The 20,000-nt window shown below is 38.2% G+C and overlaps 4 protein-coding genes across 6 annotated transcripts in view; 1 reads left to right on the top strand and 3 right to left on the bottom strand.

Annotated features, from left to right (window-relative positions):
- Nucleotides 1-389: 389 nt before the first annotated feature.
- Nucleotides 390-5,541, bottom strand: kdelr2b (KDEL endoplasmic reticulum protein retention receptor 2b). Its single transcript, XM_043230044.1, has 5 exons — nt 5,241-5,541; nt 4,706-4,806; nt 3,572-3,730; nt 2,955-3,207; nt 390-1,282 (listed from the first exon to the last, which is right to left on the bottom strand). The coding sequence occupies exons 1-5, from the start codon at nt 5,329-5,331 to the stop codon at nt 1,248-1,250; spliced, it is 639 nt and encodes a 212-aa protein (XP_043085979.1). The 5' UTR covers nt 5,332-5,541; the 3' UTR covers nt 390-1,247.
- A 1,706-nt stretch (nt 5,542-7,247) lies between these two features.
- Nucleotides 7,248-11,333, bottom strand: mettl9 (methyltransferase like 9). 3 transcript variants are annotated; one of them, XM_043229959.1, is made up of 6 exons: nt 11,190-11,333; nt 10,900-11,070; nt 9,836-10,026; nt 9,548-9,757; nt 9,015-9,199; nt 7,248-7,956 (listed from the first exon to the last, which is right to left on the bottom strand). In XM_043229959.1, the coding sequence occupies exons 2-6, from the start codon at nt 11,068-11,070 to the stop codon at nt 7,748-7,750; spliced, it is 966 nt and encodes a 321-aa protein (XP_043085894.1). In that variant the 5' UTR covers nt 11,190-11,333; the 3' UTR covers nt 7,248-7,747. The 3 variants fall into 3 exon arrangements, with proteins under 3 accessions (XP_043085894.1, XP_043085893.1, XP_043085895.1); XM_043229958.1 differs by lacking the exon at nt 11,190-11,333 and having other exon boundaries at nt 10,900-11,100; XM_043229960.1 differs by lacking the exon at nt 11,190-11,333 and having other exon boundaries at nt 9,836-10,119; nt 10,900-11,037.
- Nucleotides 11,334-12,198: 865 nt separating this feature from the next.
- Nucleotides 12,199-16,282, top strand: cdr2b (cerebellar degeneration-related protein 2b). Its single transcript, XM_043230024.1, has 5 exons — nt 12,199-12,449; nt 12,885-12,997; nt 13,818-13,966; nt 14,050-14,193; nt 15,268-16,282. Exons 1-5 carry the CDS (start codon nt 12,371-12,373, stop codon nt 15,890-15,892), a joined length of 1,110 nt encoding a protein of 369 aa, XP_043085959.1. The 5' UTR covers nt 12,199-12,370; the 3' UTR covers nt 15,893-16,282.
- A 1,170-nt stretch (nt 16,283-17,452) lies between these two features.
- The window catches only part of polr3e (polymerase (RNA) III (DNA directed) polypeptide E), a 13,261-nt gene continuing 10,713 nt past the window's right edge, over nt 17,453-20,000 (bottom strand). Inside the window, exons 19-21 of the mRNA XM_043230023.1 lie at nt 19,825-19,902; nt 19,613-19,738; nt 17,453-18,704 (exon numbers count right to left, since the gene is read on the bottom strand). Coding sequence (XP_043085958.1) covers nt 18,648-18,704; nt 19,613-19,738; nt 19,825-19,902 — 261 coding nt within the window. The 3' untranslated portion in view covers nt 17,453-18,647. The remainder of the gene's footprint in view (nt 18,705-19,612; nt 19,739-19,824; nt 19,903-20,000) is intronic.

Below are 20,000 nucleotides of genomic sequence, written 5' to 3'. Positions count from 1 at the left end.
AAATACATGCAATTCTTTTGCTAATTACATACTATATGTGTGCCTTTATGTACACACAGTTCACACACACGGGCTGTTCTTGAATGAACTGAGAGTTCACTGAACCGGTCTGATTTGTTCACATGTCACAGAACAAGATTCTTGCTTAAATATCTAAAAGCGTCCGTTTTTATGTTAATGGTGTTACGCTCCACGGCTTCGTGGATCTTGCGGCGACCCAAAAATGATTTGTGCATTAATAAAATCTTCAAAACAACCAACGTTTCCCATAAAATCTTTATTTTTAGGTTGTGCCCCCGTGCAAAAAAAAAAAAAAAAAAAAACCTGATTCAAAGCAAATCTAAAACCTGGTTGTGGCAATTAGTGGTAAGCATTTTTTTTTTATATAGCATTAAAAATCCGATCAAAGAAAATGAACATCTCGCCAATACACGCGTCGGTATGTGTAACATATTTTACGTCAATCAAAAGCAAAAAAAAAACACCTTTAAAGCAATCAAACTGCAGGTGAATTTCCGGAAACATTATTAAATGCAAAAAAAAAAAAAAAAAAAAAAAAATCCCTAAAAATAAACTGCATAAAAATATGCGAACATTTGTACAATTTATTTTTGGTTCTTTATGAAGCCATTTACAGTGATGAAGGCAGTGTCAAATACTGTACGCTGACAGACAGTGGCACGGTTCCCAACAGTTGAGCTGTTTGAAGCACAAACGTGAAATTTCCAAACATTAGAGATTGTACCGTACGAACCGAATTAAACGAGCGGTTTGGGAAACCACTATATTACGACCGACCTTTTTAACAAAGGATTATTGCGATAAGAATTTTTTTTTTTTTTTAATTCGATTTCAACTCACGGAGCTACAAACGCTCCCGTAATCTTTTTGAAAACACGTACATCGAATCAGATCGAAAACACCCTCGCAAACAAAAATCAGTCCCTGCCTGTTAGCACGTTCAGCTCGTTTTTATGATCGCCGTCGGTCGAATCATAGCACGCTTTTCGTGTAGAAAACTTTTTCTTTGATACAGAATAATAATAATAAAAAAAGAAAGGGTAAGAGAAGATGCGTAAAACAGGAATCCGAAGACTTGGTGAAGCCGTGTTTCTGAATCTTGAATCCAGAGGCGTTCCAGAGCGCCTGATGTGAACAGGACTGGAGGTCTTCTTTCTCGCTCTGTCTCAGGCATCTTACTCGTCCTCTGCGTCCCGTGCCGCTCCGTGCGCCGCGCTCGTTCACGCTTAAGCTGGCAGACTCAGCTTCTTTCCTTTCAACACTGAAACAAGGGAAAAGAAACGCTTGAGCAGCTTCCGACCGTTCACGACGCAGGCATTTGCTCCGATCCCGCCGAGCACACTGGGATCGATTCGGCCTGAAGTACAACGCTGCGAGCGAGCAATGAAGCACTTACAGGTGGAACGAACGCATGAAACAATCAAGCATGAGATGGAGGTTCTCTCACTGATTACAGTGATGTTTGATCATTGATAAACTAGTAGTACTTTGTCACATTGATTTTGCAATCAGTTGCAGTTCAAGACGCTGAAATGCACATAAACACACAATACACGCACACGCACGCACACACACACGCACGATTAATAGCATCCAAAATAATGTGCTTGTACTGTGTGTATATATAAAAACAAACATGCATGCATATTTAAGAAAAATGTTATATATATAATAAAATAAAAGATAAATATTTGAATGACAATATTTTCTAAATATATATTGTGTGTGTATTCATACATATACATGATAAATGGTTAGGGTTACAAATATATTTTCTATGTAAACAAAAACATTTATGATTAATCATTTGTCAGCATACACACACACACACACACACACAATTATGTATTATACATCAACTGTATAAATAAATAAATTTGTGTACTTTTTTCTTACTGTGAAAATGCATTAAAATTCAATTTTTTTAGATAAACTCCTGCAAGAAGTGACTTTTTTTTTTTTGCTAATCTCTTCATACGTCACTTTCATGTGCATTCATGCTTTATAATTATTAATGAACACTGGATAAGATAATTAAAACATTTTGCAAATGATTAGTAATTACTAACATTACAGTTTATTACTACTATTACTACTGTTACTACTACGGTTACTACTACTATTACTACTACTACTACTACTACTACTATTACTATAACTACTACTATTACTATAACTACTATAACTACTATTACTACTACTACTACTACTACTATTACTACTACTACTACTACTACTACTACTACTACTACTACTACTACTACTAACTACTACTTACTATAACTACTATTACTATAACTACTACTACTATTACTACTACTACTACTACTACTATTACTTACCACTACTACTGCTGCTACTGTTGCTTATTACCTGCTACCACCGCCTGCTGCTACTGCTACCACTACTGCTACTATTATTACTACTACTACTACTATTACTACCACTACTACTACTACTACTACTATACACTACTACTGCTACCACTACTACTGCTATTACTACTACTGCTACTACTGTTACTATGCTGCTACTACTACTACTACTTACTACATACTGCTACTACTGCTACTACTATTACTACTACTACTTACTACTACTACCACTACTGCCATTACTGCTACTGCTACTACTACTATTACTGCTGCTGCTGCTACTGCTACTACTACTACTACTACTACTACTACTACTACTACTACTACTACTACTACTACTACTACTACTATTATTACTATTATTACTATTACTACTATTACTACTACTATTACTACTATTATTACTATTACAAACTTAACTAAATAATGCAAGGATGGAGTGTTCTGGTTGAGAACCTCTGAACTAAAACAAGCACTGGGGTCATTTTGTTAACTTATGAACTTATGTCTTGAAGACTGATCGCTGCTGGCGCTTCCCGAGTCTGAACTAACACTCACCTTTTGTCACGTAGAGATAAAAGAAATCACAGTACAGGATTGTCTGCACGATGCCCGCCACGATGGCGATCATGTCGAAGAAGCCCTCGAAGTAGAAGCGCCAGATCCAGTTGATGAGATACAGGGCTCGATAGAGGCCCAGGAAGAACAGGTAGTGAGTGGTGATGGTCTCCGCTTCTCCGGTCTTGCTGATCATGAACAGTTGTGGGAGGATCGACACGGACTCCAGGTAGATGGAGAACGTCCACAGGATCTACGACGAGGACGGGAAGACATTACAAATGAATACGCTTCGCTTGACTGAGTATTTTCTGATCAGCCAGGAGTTTGTTTTTTTTCCATTTTAAGCATTAGCTGACTAATTCAGCATTTATATCATGATAATGAGCCTTTATTTGCCTGGTATATCGCTCAATAAAATGCATGAAGTAATGATTACGAATGTCTTTTTGGTTTCAGAGACCAAGACGACAAAAGTGCATTCTGTCTGCTCTCTATTTTACAAAAACGCAACGTTTTGTTGTTATTGTGAGTCTTCACAGAAAGTGTCAGGTTATTTTAACAGCCAGTCCCCTAACTTTAAGTGAATGAACGCAGGTACAGGTTTGCTCTCTCACCTCCAAAGGAGAGAAGTCGTGGTTGACGAGGAAGGCCAGGCCGCCGACGGGAACGACTAGGAACTCGGCTCTGAACGTGTCGTGGTTGCCGTCATACGTGGCTTTGAACTTTGCGTATATCAGGTAAACCGTGGCATAGGCACATGCGATATAGATGACCTGCAACGAAACAGTGCTACTGAAAGCTCTCTACATTTTGAATACGCTTGTAAACATTGCAGTCAAAAATGACCACCGTGGATAATAAAGTTTTTTTTTTTTGTGGTTCAATCCACAACTTGTTAATGATGCCTGAGAATTTTGTATATATATTAGAATTATATATATACACACACACACACACACACACACACACACACACACACACGCATAGATACACACACACATATGCATATATACACACACACACATATGCATATATGAATAAAGGCAGCATATGAAATTTTACTGGTTTAAATTATTAAAACCAAAAAAATCTTACTGACAAATGGAAAACCTAGCTATTTTTTTTTTTTTTTTTTTTTTAAATGTAAGATTACAACTAAATAGTATTTGAGGTGAAAGTAATTAGTCTTTTAAATGTGTCATAAATTGTGGGTATCATATTAATTTTTTTGCTCCGTAAAATAAAAAAAATTGCACATTTTTGAGGGAAAAACAAAAACAAACACATACAGGAATTGGATTTTTTTTAACAGCGTTTTAAATAATATTTGTGCAAATTTATAAAAAAAACGACTGGTGCGTGATTTAGAAATCAAAACCGTCTGACACCATGAAAAACCCTGTAATTAACACGAAATATTAAATAATAAATATTAATAGTAAATAAAAAACAAATTACACGTGTTTCTGTTCTGACCACCGAAAATAATTTCAGCGAAAATCTTAGTTTTCATTCATGTTCTAAGGTAAACAATCGGTGACTGGCCCTTTAAATTAATTTCTCACACTTTATATATATATATATATAGATAGATAGATAGATAGATAGATAGATAGATAGATAGATAGATAGATAGCACAGGTTTCATTCAATTCCTTGCTTCAACATTTAATATGACAGGCCTGTTGGGTTTGTACAAAATAAAAATCAAAAGTGCATGTTTTGAAGTTGAATTAACTGGGTTTCACCTTCATGGTGGTGTTGTACAAAGAAATGAAGGACGTGAGGAGGTCCAGATAGCGAGTGGTGAACACCAAGGCAAAGAGTATCTGACTCTTCCCAGATATTCCTGAAAAACACACATCAACAACAGAGTCGTTAAGGCGAATAAAGCCGTTCCAACATCGTGCAAAAGTGAAGAGTTCTTGAGCAACGGCAATAAAACCCAAAGATCCCCACAGCGACTGTCAGCGTAAAATAAATAATATTCTAATGAGATCCTGCTGCCACGTCAGAGGTCAGAGCATGCAATCTCAAAGAGAGAATGAATGAAGGCGCTCGTTATCTGCAGCCAGATAACACAAATAGAGCGAAACTCCAAAGTTAAACAGGCTTTACGGCATTCAGCTGCCGCTGCTTTTGCTCCAAAAAGCATTAAACCCCAAGCAACTGTCGCGAAGCACCGATTCACTCAAACGAGGCCTAGTTCACGACACTAGCGAGCCGGTCGGTAACGGCCCTAAAAAGTGCCCGAACGCGTTTTCCGCTGCGGGTTTCGCTCACCTGCGCACGACCTGCTTTTCCATATCTTCAGCAGGAGGATGATGATGGCCGCCAAGTGGGAGAGGTCCCCGGTCAGCCGGAACACGTTCATGTTTCTTCGGGTCTGCTGCGGACGCGGCTCGAGTGCGGAGCTTCCCCACTGCGGCGGCGCTTTAAACGCGGCTCGCGCGACGGAAAGATGGCGAGAGCGGCGCGACGTGGCGCCTGACAGCGGGTTGGTCGAGCCGCGCGGGACGACGCTCGGAGCTCGTCGTTGGGAGGAGAGGAACGCCGACGGATCACGCGCGCGCCGCTTTGCACGCGCGCTGGTTTTCCTCAAGGGGCGCGCGGAGGCTCCGGAAGCGCGGGGGGGAGGGGCGATTAATCGTTGTGTTTTTCTTGCGCGCCAAAAATAATTAAAGATGGCGTTCCGTAAAGATATGTTAATTTCCTACCGTTAATATATTTTGATTAATACGCACAAGGGCCGTTTTAAATACAAACCATACATCGATGGAAAACGCGTTAATTTAATTCGTTTCCAATGTAAACGTCAATTCCAAACATATATATTAAACACCCCCTGACTGTGGTGAAGTGGCTATATTCATTAGTTAATAACGTGGACTAAAATATAATAATACTTCTCTAGCGTTTTAGCTGGTGTTATTTTAAAATCACTGCTGAATAGATGGTGTATTAAATGCATTGTTTGTTCAGGTCAGTTAATACATTAACTGTTAGTGTTAATAAATGTCATGTAGAGTGTTACCGACTTTTATATAAATAACTTTATTAAGTATTAAACGTGAAATATCTGTGTAGTCTCTTCATTACACAGAAACGCCCAGATGCTTGTTTTTGTTGTTAGAATAAGCCCTTTATTTTTATTTTTATTATGCTTTATCTTTCCGTTTTTTCTTTTGTTTCTTTCTATTTTCTGTATCGACACTAATAAAGGCGCCTTTATAGTTTGTATTTAACTTTATGCATTATTAACAAACGTGCCTAAATAGATACAAGATGGTTGACTGTGATTGGTCCGTTAAACTGACAAATGACGTATTTTACAGCGCCGCTAAGCCCCGCCTCCTTGGGCGCTCGATACGTGTTCTTCATTTCTTTTCCACTTGTTTCTTTCTGTTTTTGTGAACTTGTGGCCTGGGAAGGGTGTGTGAGAAGTTTGCTGGATCCTGCTCACGAGGATCTCTAGAGTTTAGATTCCAACTCTGTTCAAACACACCTGAACCGAACGAAAAATCTATATGTACGTGTGTGTGAAACTTTAATGTAGGAATGTGTAGAAATATTACTCAATCCGTATAAAATGTAAAGTAAAAAAATTAAAAAACAACTTTTAAACTACATAAAAATGTTATACATTAGATTTTTAAATAAGTTACAACTTATATTACAGTTATTATTATTATTATACAACTTGCATACATAATTGTACTCATATTAATCAGAATTTATTTTTTAAACATTATTAATTCATGATTATTAGGAATGATATGAATACTTAATTGTTTTATATGTTAATTATAATGTAAATGCATTTAGTAAAAAAAAATACATCAATAAAATTGTTAAACTAAAAACTTTAATACATTTTGTAAATATATATATATATATATATATATATATATATATATATATATATATATATATATACACATACATATATATATTTTTAAGTGGAATTGAATATAGATTTATTGCTTTGCTAGAAATTTGTTTCTTGGTCACTTTTCCATTATAATGCTGTTTATTTAATTTTTAACTCCATTGTTTTTACTGAGTGAAACATTGGCATTTTTAGCATTCAGGAGAAAAAAACCAAAAAAAAAACCATACACATACATACTCATATTTTTCAAAGCAGAATAATCTGTTACATTCTTTATTTCTTCTTAATCATTTCCCATTTGCCTTAACGTAATAAAGCAAGGATGAAGTAGTTCTGCTTATCTCGTCATCATGTATATCGTCAATATTACATCAGAATCGAAAGCTAAAACCAAATACTGAGAACAAATACAGATTTATTGCACAGTAAACATAAATCAATACAGGAGAATACTTGATTTACAACATTAAAAACATTTCTACAAACAGAACATCACATCCTGTAGCTGACCGTTACCTACGTGAGGCACATTTTCTGTTTAATAAACATCATTTTACTTAAGAAAAAAGGCTTACATTGGTCCTATGATATTTCTGACAACTCATACATCACATGAGAAATTCACTACAAATGCAGAAAACATAAGGGGAGGCACAGAAGGAGATTTAATAGCTACCTCTCTATTGACAAAACTAATATGTTATATTAGATATGATGTTTTATTAATCCCCCCCCCACAGGAAGCGCTTCACATCAGCTGTACTACACCCGTAGTACGGTTACAGTACTGTTCATATATTGCAGTGAGATATAATCCTTTGTTTCTCTAAGATTTCATTTTTTCCTGAGACGTAACGGGCAAGAAACACCGTCCCTCTTCAACTAAGCCCTTTCGGGTTCATTCCTGAGGTTTCAGCACGAAGACGGCGTCATCCAGGACGTAGTAGTCCTTGTACATGTCTCCTTCACACAGGTACGGCAGGCGGGTGACGGCCTCCACCTCGAACCCCACCTTCAGGAACACTTCTGTGCTCAGGTGAGTCACCTGCTCCTCCCACGTCTTGCCCTGCACCTTGATGTGCTCCTTGGGACGCACCCAGGTCCCGCCTTGAAACACAACGGACAAAGCATAGCCACTAATTAAACCAGAAATAAGAAAATCTATTCAATTAAATAAAAAAACAACAACAACATGCATTAAATTAAAGAAAAAAACAACAACAACATGCATTAAATTAAAGAAAAAAACAACAACATGCATTAAATTAAAGAAAAAAACAACAACATGCATTAAATTAAAGAAAAAAACAACAACAACAACAACAACAACAACATGCATTAAATTAAAAAAAAAAACAACAACATGCATTAAATTAAAGAAAACAACAACAAAAAAAAATAAAAAAACAACAACAACAACATGCATTAAATTAAAAAAAACAACAACAACATGCATTAAATTAAATAAAAAAAAAACAACAACATGCATTAAATTAAATAAAAAAACACATTAAATCAAAACAAAAAAAATTATTAATAAATAAAAAACTTATTTCTTACACTCTGCAACTATGCATATATTTATCATTATTATAAAAAAACAACCCTTATAGCATTTAAGCCAAAGATTTTTTATTACATTTTCCTTATTCGTGCAATTATTCATAATTAAATAAGTATTTATTCTTTGTAGAACGACAACTAATCATTCTTAATATAATAAAGTGTTCTCCTCTATCAAGTAATTTCCCATTTTATAGTTTTATTCAGCATGTTAAATTATTCAGCAATAAATTAATATTAAATAGCAATTAATAAATACTTTTATTTAATATTAATTTATCGTTGCCAGCTTAACACACCATATTTAATCTAGTGTAATTTGTTTTTATTTCATTTTTATTTATAATATATATTATACATTTCATTTATATTATATATATTATTTATATATTTTAAGAAATTACACTAGATTAAATAAGGTGTGTTAAGATGGCAAAAATAAATTAATATGCATTAAATTAATTGCAATTTAAAAATATAATAAAAAAGATATTAAAATGATAATTTAAAAAAAGATAATAAAATACTAATTTCACTGACAAGTCAAATCTCTTACGAGATGTGAGCTTTTTAAGTGAGCTAATCTGTAATGCATCTCTCACCCGTCTCGACGTACGGCTGGAAGGGCAGCACAGCCGCTAAGACGAGGCGTCCGGTGAGCGGCTGCAGTGATCTCCTGATGTCCTGCAGGAGCTGCAGAGGCTGGTCGCAGCGGTCCAGCAGGTTCAAGCAGCTGATCAGATCGTACTGGAAGCCCGTTCGGTGCCACTCATCGATTCCCAGCAAGCTGCAGATCCACAGTCACAATCAACCCTGCTAGCGGCGACCCCGAATAAAAACTATTTTATTGCATTTCGCCAACTCGATGCGTCGCTATCCACCGGCATTACAAAGCTTGGAAAAGCTAGGATGCATTATAAAAAAAAAAAAAAAAAAAAAAAAAAAAAAAAAAAAAAAGAAGAAAGTCGTATACACCTCGGATGGCTTTGGGGTGAGTAAAATATGGGGTATATTTTATTTTTAGGGGAACTATTCCTTTAAAAACATCCCGTGGAAAAAGCATTAAATTATGTGGCAGCACTCGTTTTTTCTATTAAGCGCCATTTATTTGGTCTTTTCGATTCGGTGCACGTACCTGTAGCTCTTTCTCTGGAGATGCCACTTCATCGGCGTGGAGACTTCGGTGGCGAACACCTCGTGAAAGTGATGGCCCATGACTTCCGTCACGCCTCCGTCGCCGGCTCCCAGATCCAGCATCCTCCGCCCCTTCCACTCCGGACCGATCCGGAGGAGCCGCTGAAACTGGTCCCTGGAGAAGACGAACATGGAGCCGCGGCCCAGAAAGCTGCGGACAGACAGGAGCCGAGGCCGTGAGGCTCACCGCGAGCCGCGCCGAAGCCAGCGAGAGAGACTCGGTGCTTACCCGTTGATGGAGGTCCGGGACACCACGGGGCTGAAGATGGTGGAGAAGAGCGAGTGGTAGAGCTGCGTGAAGAGCCAGCCGGATTTCTCCACGCTTCGGCGCAGGAAAGCCTGCGTGTCTTCATCCAGGTGACTCTGGACGAACTGGGAGCGCGCCGCTTCTCCGAGCATGTCCGGACAGCAGTGGTACCACTGCAAACACATCCACGAGGGTCTACTTTCTTGATCTGTAGCATCTAGCGTAAATGCATTTTGCTACAAAACGCAACAGCTGTCGATTGTTCCCTTGAAATTGCAATCACTAGTTAGCATTTTCACTGAATGATCACTGCATGCATTGGTTTTACACGAACACTAACTGAAAAATATAGCCTCAAATGACAATTATGCATTGAATTAGTTTATTTATTTATTTTTTAAAAAGCAAAACTATCATGTTATAATACAACTAAAATCAAAACAATGGACAAAGCCTTATTTTTCCATTTATATATATTAAAAAATTTTTTTATATATATATATATATATATATATATATATATATATATATATATATTTTTTTTTTATTGTAACAGTCATCTATAACAAAGGCATCTCATTATATGTATTGTATGCAATATATTTTGTATATAGTTATTTTTAAAAGAAAGAAAATATAATGTATATGTAACATTCAAGACACTTTCTGAGAAATTATGCACTAATCTCTATTTATGTTCCATAAATAAATAAATAAATATATATATATATATATAGCATCTGAAATGTTATTTATGATGAATATATAAAATCATAGCAATTCTTGCTAGTGAAAATACAACAACAGCGCTAGTTTCAGATTGTAAAGCTATGGCATTTTACACTATTTATATTTAAACGGTGCTCTAAAAGGACTTCAGAGAACAGGACTGCAAGCGCAGTAGTGATGATTACCGTGGTATTTTGATGAATACTATGGTAATGAACGGATTGCACAGTTGTCATATGTTACTGCATGGTTACACTTACATGCTAATACCATGGTACTTTAAAATAATGTAAAAGCAAAAGCAATGATGGCATTACCTTCTGGGCTTCGTGTTCAGGTGAGTCAGGTGAGTCCGTCTCGGTCACCATGTTCATGATCAGAGCTCGAGCCAGCGGACTGCGGACATACTTTCCGGTCCACATCTTTCTCATCCCCAGCAAAAAAGACACGTAAAACAGCAGCCAAGCGACGAACACCAGCGTCCTCATCTGCGGATGACACATAGCGAAAGACAGACGGACAGCGTGAACGCAACGACAAATATAAGCCCCGGACCCCGATTAAGACACGCCGACAGACGAACAGACAAACAAACAAGCCGGTTAACCTGAAGGCGTGGTGCTGTTTACACTCGGGCATCTTTGCTGGGCATAATACGAGCGGCAAACACATTCGGCACAAACCAGCTGAGTCCCTTTGAAAAAAACTTCCTGGTTGTGTTACATTTAAAAGAGTCCGACGAATCACGTGACCGCCGATATCCGGTGTTGCCGCCAGGCGGCGCGATCCGGCGCTTTACAGATTCATTTCAAAACAGACGCTTTCTGTGGAAATAGAATAGAAACCATCACATGCATTCAAATGGTTTCCATTAAAATACCATTATTATGATGGATTTAACGTAATAGAATCAGACGCCATTATACCTTCCATTAAAACCAGTACAATTATAACCATTAAATCAATTACGGTTTTTATTGTGTTTTGGGCAGGGTTTGTTTGTTTTGGGGGTTTTTCAGCAGGGATGTATTTTGAGATTTTTGATTGTTTGATTGGTTCAGTTTCATTCCTGTTTCTAAATTGTTTTCTAAAATAAAAATACAATGTTAAAACACATTTTTGTTATATTTGGCTTTTTCCTATTGTTTAATAATTAATAATTCGTTTTTTGTTTTAGAATGGTACACATTTATGCTTGGATAAATTTTGATTTTCTTGATGATTTTTGTCAAAAATTAAAATTATTTACATTTGTAATCAAACTTTCTTTAAAATAACTTTCTTTAAAAAAAACCAAAAAAAACAATTAGTTTTCAAACGTTGACCGAGAAAAATTCATCCATCTTCTGCTCGCAAACCTTAAAAATCACTAAAAAGAACTAAATAAAATGACCTGAAACTAACGGTGGTCCACTCAGCGATGATTTAACTTTTTAATTTCTAACTTTTAAAGCAACCTAAAGTCGTTGGAATATAGTTTACTTACGTAAAAAGAAAAAGATACAGGTTACGCTGTACGCCTCGCGCGCGCCCGCAGATATCAGGCGCGTTCACGCAGCGCGCGCGCTCCAGGTAGAGTTCCACCTCGTGCGCGCGCACAGTCCGTTCCTATTATTACGCGGAGACGGTCGTTGCGCGCGCTCCGATTCCCAGGAAAACCTTTTTTTTTTTAACTATTGAAAGAAGCAGATGATCCGCCGAAGGGACACCGAGTGACTCGCGTCAGACATCTCGAAATTATCATTTAACATTAAAAAAAAAAAAAAAATCTAGCGTGACCGACCAAAGATGCTCACTGATATTATAGAAGGAGAGTTTGATATTAAAGAGGAAGAGCCATGGTACGACCATCAAGATCTGGAGCACGGTGAGCGATTCTTTCTACGAAAGTACAATTGTTTTTTTTTTTTAATGGAAAAGACGAGCTGTAGTTTGCCTTATGTTGCAATATATTGACTGAGAAAGAAGCTACGTGGTCTCCATTTAACTACAGTCATCGATGAATGTAATGCGTTTACAAAAAGAGTGTGTGTGTGAGTGTGTGTGTGACTCCTGACAGGACGATATGACATTATACTCGCCACGAAGAAGTGAAATCAGCTTAGTATGAACCCCTTATCAGTTTCCTCAGTGAAGTAAAAGGAGAAGTTACCAAACACCACCTAGTGACAGAGATAACCCGATGCCCACAAAACATTGCAACATCAAGCGGATTTACAAATGCATGCATAAATAAAATGTTTTAATCGAGTGCATGCTTTTTTATGGCCATGGGTTGCATCTCCTCATCTTCTTCACGCAGATCTTCATTTGGCCGCCGAATTGGGTAAAAATTTACTGCAGCAGAACAGAGACTTGGAAGAGACTCTCCAACAGATGTGCATCACCAACCAGGAGCAGACACAGGAGATAGAGGTACTGTCTGTCCATCTCTTCGAAATGACACGACGAAAAAAATCCATCTTAGGTGACATAATCAGGTTTAGGACTGCTTTTGAGCGTTGATTTAAATAGGATGGTCTTGAACGCTGAAAGGAAAGCATGCACAGAAAAGGAAAATAAAATAATAAAAATCAATTAGTAGTTTATGTAATGTTGAAATGTTGAGAAATATATATATATATATATATATATATATATATATATATATATATATATATATATATATATTTGTTTTTTTTAATTTATTTATGTTGAGAAATATATATATATATATATATATATATATATATATATTTATATATATTATATTTATTTATATTTATTTATATATATATATATATATATATATATATATATATATATATATATATATATATATATATATATATACACATTTACATTTACATATACATTTATATATACATTAGATTTCATCTAATTACCAAATGCTTCTGGTTAAATAATCCAGATTACGTGCATTTGTCTATAAACTCTCTGGTCTGCGTGAACAAAAAACCTTCTTGTGTTTTATTGGTTCTTCGGTTAGTTCCTCTATCTACATTTTCTGTATAATCAGTTGATTTTATGGTGATGATATGATGATTTTAAAATACAATACTCAGAAACGGACCGATAAAGGCCATAAACAGAGAATGCATTGGCTAATATTTTAGACATTGTTCCAGATTTTCACTTAATGTCAATATTTGCGAAACACGAGTGATAGAGTGAAACTATAACTAGGCAATAACTGAGAAATAAGTGTATCCGAGCTAATGTTTGGTGTGTTCAGTATCTCTCTAAGCAGGTGGATACGCTGAGGTCGATGAACGATCAGCACGCTAAGCTCCACGAGCAGCTGGATTCAGGAGCTCAAGACCTGGAGCGGAAAAACCAAAGACTGGTGCTGGAGAACCGAGCGGCTCAGACGAAGATCGAAGGGTAAGGCTCGGGGAAAGCTTGTGAATGAACGCATCGAGGCGAGGACTAAAAGGCTTTAAACGGCGTGTTTCCCCGGACGCCAGGCTCACGGAGACGGCGGAAGGCCTGCAGGCTCAGGTGGACGAGCTCCAGAGGGACGTGAGGAAGATGAGGCTGGTTTCGGCCGAGCGGAGCCGGTCCGGCGATCTGGGGCTCGCGTGCTGCGAGGAGAACCGTCAGTCACACAAGTAGGGTTCTGCGCGACGCTATCGCTCGCGTTAAAAGGTCAAGTACGGGGAACTAGGGGCCTTTAAACGGTCGCGGTCAAGTGGATTAGTAAAGGGGCAAATTAGCTTCTTTCTCGTTCTTAGGTTTCGGGTTTAGCAGAACCTCCTACAAAGTTGCATCCCTGCCAGACTCTGCTTAATCTGCCGGAGGCGACACGGACAGGGTTGTTTGACGCAAGAAAAGGAAAACGTATTGTGCTAAAGTCACAGAGGAGCCATTCTGGCATCTTACAATTCCAGCGTGCGAATGCAAACTTTATATTTAAGATGCGAAGATGGGTGTTTATCTCACAATGGCGGTTTCATTTTTTGCGATTTAGACTCTGCGTCAAACAACCGCATCGATACATCGAACAATTGTGACGTTTCTGTTCACTGACTTAATTGTGACTTTATATCTAACACATGCAACTTCATTTTTGCAACTGCAACTTTATAGCTAACAATGGCGACTTAATTTATTCGCAATTTATCTGTTAATTGTGATCGCATTGTTCAGAATTGCAACTTTACATGCATCAGTTGTTACTTCATTGTAACCGAGACATTATATCAAGAAGTTGCGATTGAATTTTTCAACATTGCGACTGAATCGTGACTTGTGACAATTGTTTGTAATTGCAACATTAAATCTAACGATTGCGACATTATGTCTATTAATTGCGATTGCACTGTTCAGAATTGCGACCTAATCTATCAATTGCAATTTCATTGTAACCGAGACATTATATCGAAAAGTTGCGACTGAATTTTTCGACATTGCGACTTTATATCTAAGAATTGTGACTTCGCTGTTTGTAATTGCAACATTAAATCTATTAATTATGATTGCATTGTTCAGAATTGCGACGTTATATCTAGCAATTGTAACATCATTGTTCAGAATTGTGACTTTATATCTATCAGACGACTGCGACTTAATGACTAACAATCAGGACTTCACTGTTTATATTTACGATTTTGAATCTGACATTTGCAACTTTGTTGTTTGTTGAACACGGGCCCTGATTTCTAACCACGCTGCTTGTATTTCAGGCACTTTTCCCATGAGTGCTCTGTTTCCAGCAGCCGCTCGTCACCGAAGCGCGAGGAACGAGACGAGCACCGGGAGCTGAAGCGCTCGGTGCATTCCCTGCAGACGCAGCTGAGCGCAGAGCGCGCTCGGAGAGAGACGGCCGAGCTGGAAGCGGACGCTCTGGCTCGTGAACTCGGCCGGCTGGAGCCCAGAGCGGCGCTGCTCGGAGTCTACGAGGAGCGCCTGGCCCAGAAGGAGGCCGAGGTCCAGGAGCTCCGCCTGCTCCTGCGCTCGAGCCAAGGTGACGCGTTCCTCCCGTCGGACGACGAAGCGGGCGGGGACGGAGGCTGGGGGCGGGGCCTCGGCGGGAGGCGGTCGCTTAGCGACGAGCGGTTGCCTAGCGACGAGCGGCATCGCGGCGTCTCTCTGCTGCACGAGGTGGATGCTCAGTACACCGCCCTGCAGGAGAAATACGACACGCTGCTGCGCCGCTGCCAGGGGGAGACGTCCGAGAGAGAAACGGGCCGAACGCAAACACCGGGCGAGAACACGCAGCCCGAGTACAAGGCCCTGTTTCAGGAGATCTTCACCTTTATCCACAAGAGCAAAGAGGACCTGAAGGAGAACAGGAACAAGGTTGAGTGAGCCAATAGGGTTCAAGAGAACCAACGAGCATACAGCGCTTTCGGAAAGTGCACCTAAAGCTAAATTATTCTGACAGAACTAGCATTGAGAGCCTAAAGGTTAACATCAGGTACTGGAGAGTGTATATAAAGCGCTTTTGTAAATATTTCTAAATGTGACCGTCAAAAAAGGCCGTAAACTTAAATGTACTGTAACTGATTTCTGAAGCAAACGTTAAATCTTTGTGTATTTATAGTGAGGTGAATCTCACAAGAACATTACCGGGTTATACTGCACTACATAATCAGCAGAGAAATATTAGCGTAAATCAATAATAATCAATGTAAGCGTTGTGTGTGAAAATACTGTATATTAAACTATTTTAATAAACATCGAATGGCGATCTGAGAAGAGTAATAGAGTCTGTAGGGTAGTAAAGAAATTTTAGAAAGAAACGTTTGTAACCAGAAACGATTAAAAATCACTGAATTAAAGGCAGAGCAGATTAGAAAAACTTTAATAAATTAATAGATGCTTTACTATTTAAATATATTGGTTGGCCTGCATTACAGCAATGTGCAAAAATGCCTTGGAAATAATATGCAATAATAATAATAATGGTACAAAAATAGTCTATCTATAATAGAGATGTGCTGCTTTTCAGTCATAACTGATAAAAGAAAATCCATTATCCTGAAGATGTCAAACAACAAGTATTTTATCGGCACACAAACTTTGTGACGCCACTAGCTCACGTGCATCCATAACCCCAGAGCAGGGCAAGCGTCTCCAAACCGTGACCTTTCACCAGACTGAACTTTCCACCCAGAGCACGGTCCTCGGGTCCAAAGGAAAGGCTGCTTGTAATCGAGGCACTAGATAAGATTTAAAGTGACATCAGGGCATTAGTTAACGTATTTATCGGCCGACCCGCTCCCTCTGTTATCTTCAGACGCTCTGCACATTACAGATCTCTCTGGTTTGTATTTAAAACGGAAAAAGGCATGATGTTTGTAAGCGTAGACACCGGGTAGAGTTTAAATAGTCATACATTAAAGACGAACTGATTCATTTTGAACAATTTTCAGCATACGGGGAGACCAAGTAAACCATGATTATGTCAATTATTAACCGTAACAACAAAATGTATGGCTTTTGTTCTGCTAACATGTTTTCCCCCGTATTTCCTGATGCTATATAAAATATTTTCTTGAAAAATAAATAGTATAATGCATCTTAGTAGCCACCCTTAAAGATTAAGCACTATTTTAGTGTCCTTGTTACACATTATTACAGCATATAATGCATAATTACATGCAACTCAATATGAACCGAACCATACAGGAAGTTGATATTAACTAATATTAATTAACTCAATATTTAGTATGCGTGTAAATACACTATAAAGAAACTTTAACTTGACAGATGCAAATAACAGCTTTAATGATCAATCATGAAATCGATTTTAGCTGTAAAGCAGCTCTACACTTTTTTTTTTCCCTGTTTTTGTCACCACTGCAGTAAAAATAATACTATTGAATGTTAATCACCTTTTGAAAGAAAAAATATAAAGCAAGAACCTTTAAGTTGTCAGTTGAAACGTTTATTCAGGATGACATACAAATAAAAAAAAGAGGGTTTTTCTGCTGTTTGAGTGTGACTGTACAGACTTGGCAATGATGATCCAGAATATGATTTATATAAGATGTGGAATGCTTAAACAGACGGACAGGAAGTGCTTTATATGCAGGTGAGGAAGAGACAGACGTGTGCGTGTGAAGGTGATTTCAGTCATAATCGTAAGATTGCAACTCATAGGAACAGAATATATCCCCTGAATAACTAAGAGGCACTTTCTTTCACACCCAAACACGGTTTAGCAACTTCAGCGAAAAAAAACAAAACATTTTCCACGAACTTAACGTAACCATTATGCATTTTTTTTATTTTCAGAACAAATTAACTTTTAAATTGCTTCATTGCATTTGTGCAGGATGCCACAAACGGACAAGGCTGCAAAAAACAAACCCACCGCAAATGTCATTCAGAGCTTCGTCTCCCTTCAGGTCCAATAAATATTCACGAGCACCGATTCATGAATCAGATTTTCAGGGTCTGTCTGTTAGAATCGATCTAAACTGCTCCGGAATCAACCGAAGTTTTGTCCTTTTTTTGGTTGACAGAGCTGTAAACGTTTCTATAGGAGCTTCACAGCCTTCATCTGATCGCTGAGAAATTAATATTTCAGAGGATTTATTATAATCTAGCTCTCTTCAAATGCGTCCTGCAGCCTGTTTTTTTCTTTGGGTTACAGTGAAGTCATTTTTAAACGTGGGGCAAAATACCAAAATAAGAAGAACAAAAAAAATCCTCTATGCAATAAAATCAAGAGAAAGATTAAACCAAACATCTGAAGGTAAGAAACAAGGCCGAAATCTGCCGACAAGCGCCCAAAGGCCACAAAGCAGGATAAAATGAGCTCAACCGTCATCATCTCCTGTCATTTTGTTAGCAACGCCTACTTTCGTACTAGGTCATAAAAAAAAGAAAGCAAAAGAAAACCGGCGCAGCTCCTTTCCTTGTACTTTGCTTTTTCCGCAAACGCAGGATGGAACGGATCGCAGCCCTTTTGGGTGAGATGCTCATGTGACCGGACGGGTGAAGGAAGCAGGCTCTCCGGAGTGGGCGTGTCCCCGGGACCGAGGGCGGTGATTGGTCGATGTCGGCTCCGCCTCCGCTCTCGAGCGACGGGATCCGAGGCGCTCCGGTTCTCCTGTCAGGAGGGAACGGTTCCCTTCAGATACCACATCCCTCCCAGACTCGAGCAGCACTCCTGAAACACGCCGCCAGCACGTTAAGGGTTAACAACGACCAGCACGCGCTTCAGGGACCGATTCTCACCATTATCTAGTTGCTTATTAGCATGCCTACTATTAGTGCTCATATTCTACATCCCGGTTTCACTTTATTTTTGATTCTGTTGACAATAAGTAACTTTGCCCCTACGTGTCAACTAACTTTAGAGTATTAGTAGACTGGTAGGGTTAGAATAAGCTGAAATGTTCTTGAGAGGTTACCTATAGTCAGTAGAATGTCTGTTCATAGATCATCACAATAAAGAGTTAATCAGATAATAATCAGTCTATTAGACACTTAGTCGACACGTAGGTCACTTCCTGTCAACAGAATGTTCATAAAGGACCATCAAAATAAAGTGTAATAACTAAAAATAACCATCAATAAGCAGCAAATTAGGAGTTTGAAACAAAAGTGTGTTCTAATTACATTGGTATTTTAATTTATTTTTTTTTTATTGTTTTCTGCAGTCGGACACGTCGCATCACCAATAAAATATTTTAATCTTTCTATCTGTTGTCGTATGCATGCAGTTTTTTTTTTTTTAAACTTATGTACTTATTTTTATTTGCAATTAATTAATTCATTTTATTTTTCTGATCGTCTTTGTCTAACAATATATCTGAATTACAGAACAGTTACTTTTTGTTTTCACAAATAATTACGAGTAAAAGTTGTTTTTATAAAACAAAATAAATAAATTCTACTGACAGCTTATCTATCTCATTTATTGCTTGTAAAAAATGACTTTTTATTTGTTTGTCTAACACTAATGTTTTTAGAGTTTGCTTCATTGAGAAACACTAGGTCATACCCCTTTGTTTTTAAAACGACAAACTAAAATGAAGTATGTAGAGTTGCATCTGTTTAATATTGTGAAGGCACCTTGAGCAGTCGATCCACGTCTGTTTTGATGACGGCGTCACCGAGCTCCTGCGTGAGGCGCGTCTGGATCACGTTTCTTCTGACGCGGTAGTTCTTCATGAAGATCTCGTACAGAACCTGCCGGTGCTGCGGAGCACACAAAAGCGTTCTCGTATACTCGAAAATCGCAATAAACGGCCAAAAAGAATGCGACGGCAGCTCTCAGAAGTCACCTTGTCGAAGGTTTCTCCGCTCTCCCACAGGCCGAAGACCTTCTGCTCGTCTGCCGAAGCGCCGCTCTGAGGAGGAAACTACACACACCGTCACACATCAGACCCGGAGCACACCGAGACGCCGCTTTAAGAAACTGTGCATGATTTTAACCCTTTTTTTATTCGCATGTTAGTCG

This window comes from Puntigrus tetrazona, unplaced genomic scaffold (genome assembly GCF_018831695.1).
Source record: "Puntigrus tetrazona isolate hp1 unplaced genomic scaffold, ASM1883169v1 S000000130, whole genome shotgun sequence".
In the NCBI taxonomy this organism is placed as follows: Eukaryota; Metazoa; Chordata; class Actinopteri; order Cypriniformes; family Cyprinidae; genus Puntigrus; species Puntigrus tetrazona.
This window is presented reverse-complemented; position numbering and strand designations above follow the sequence as displayed.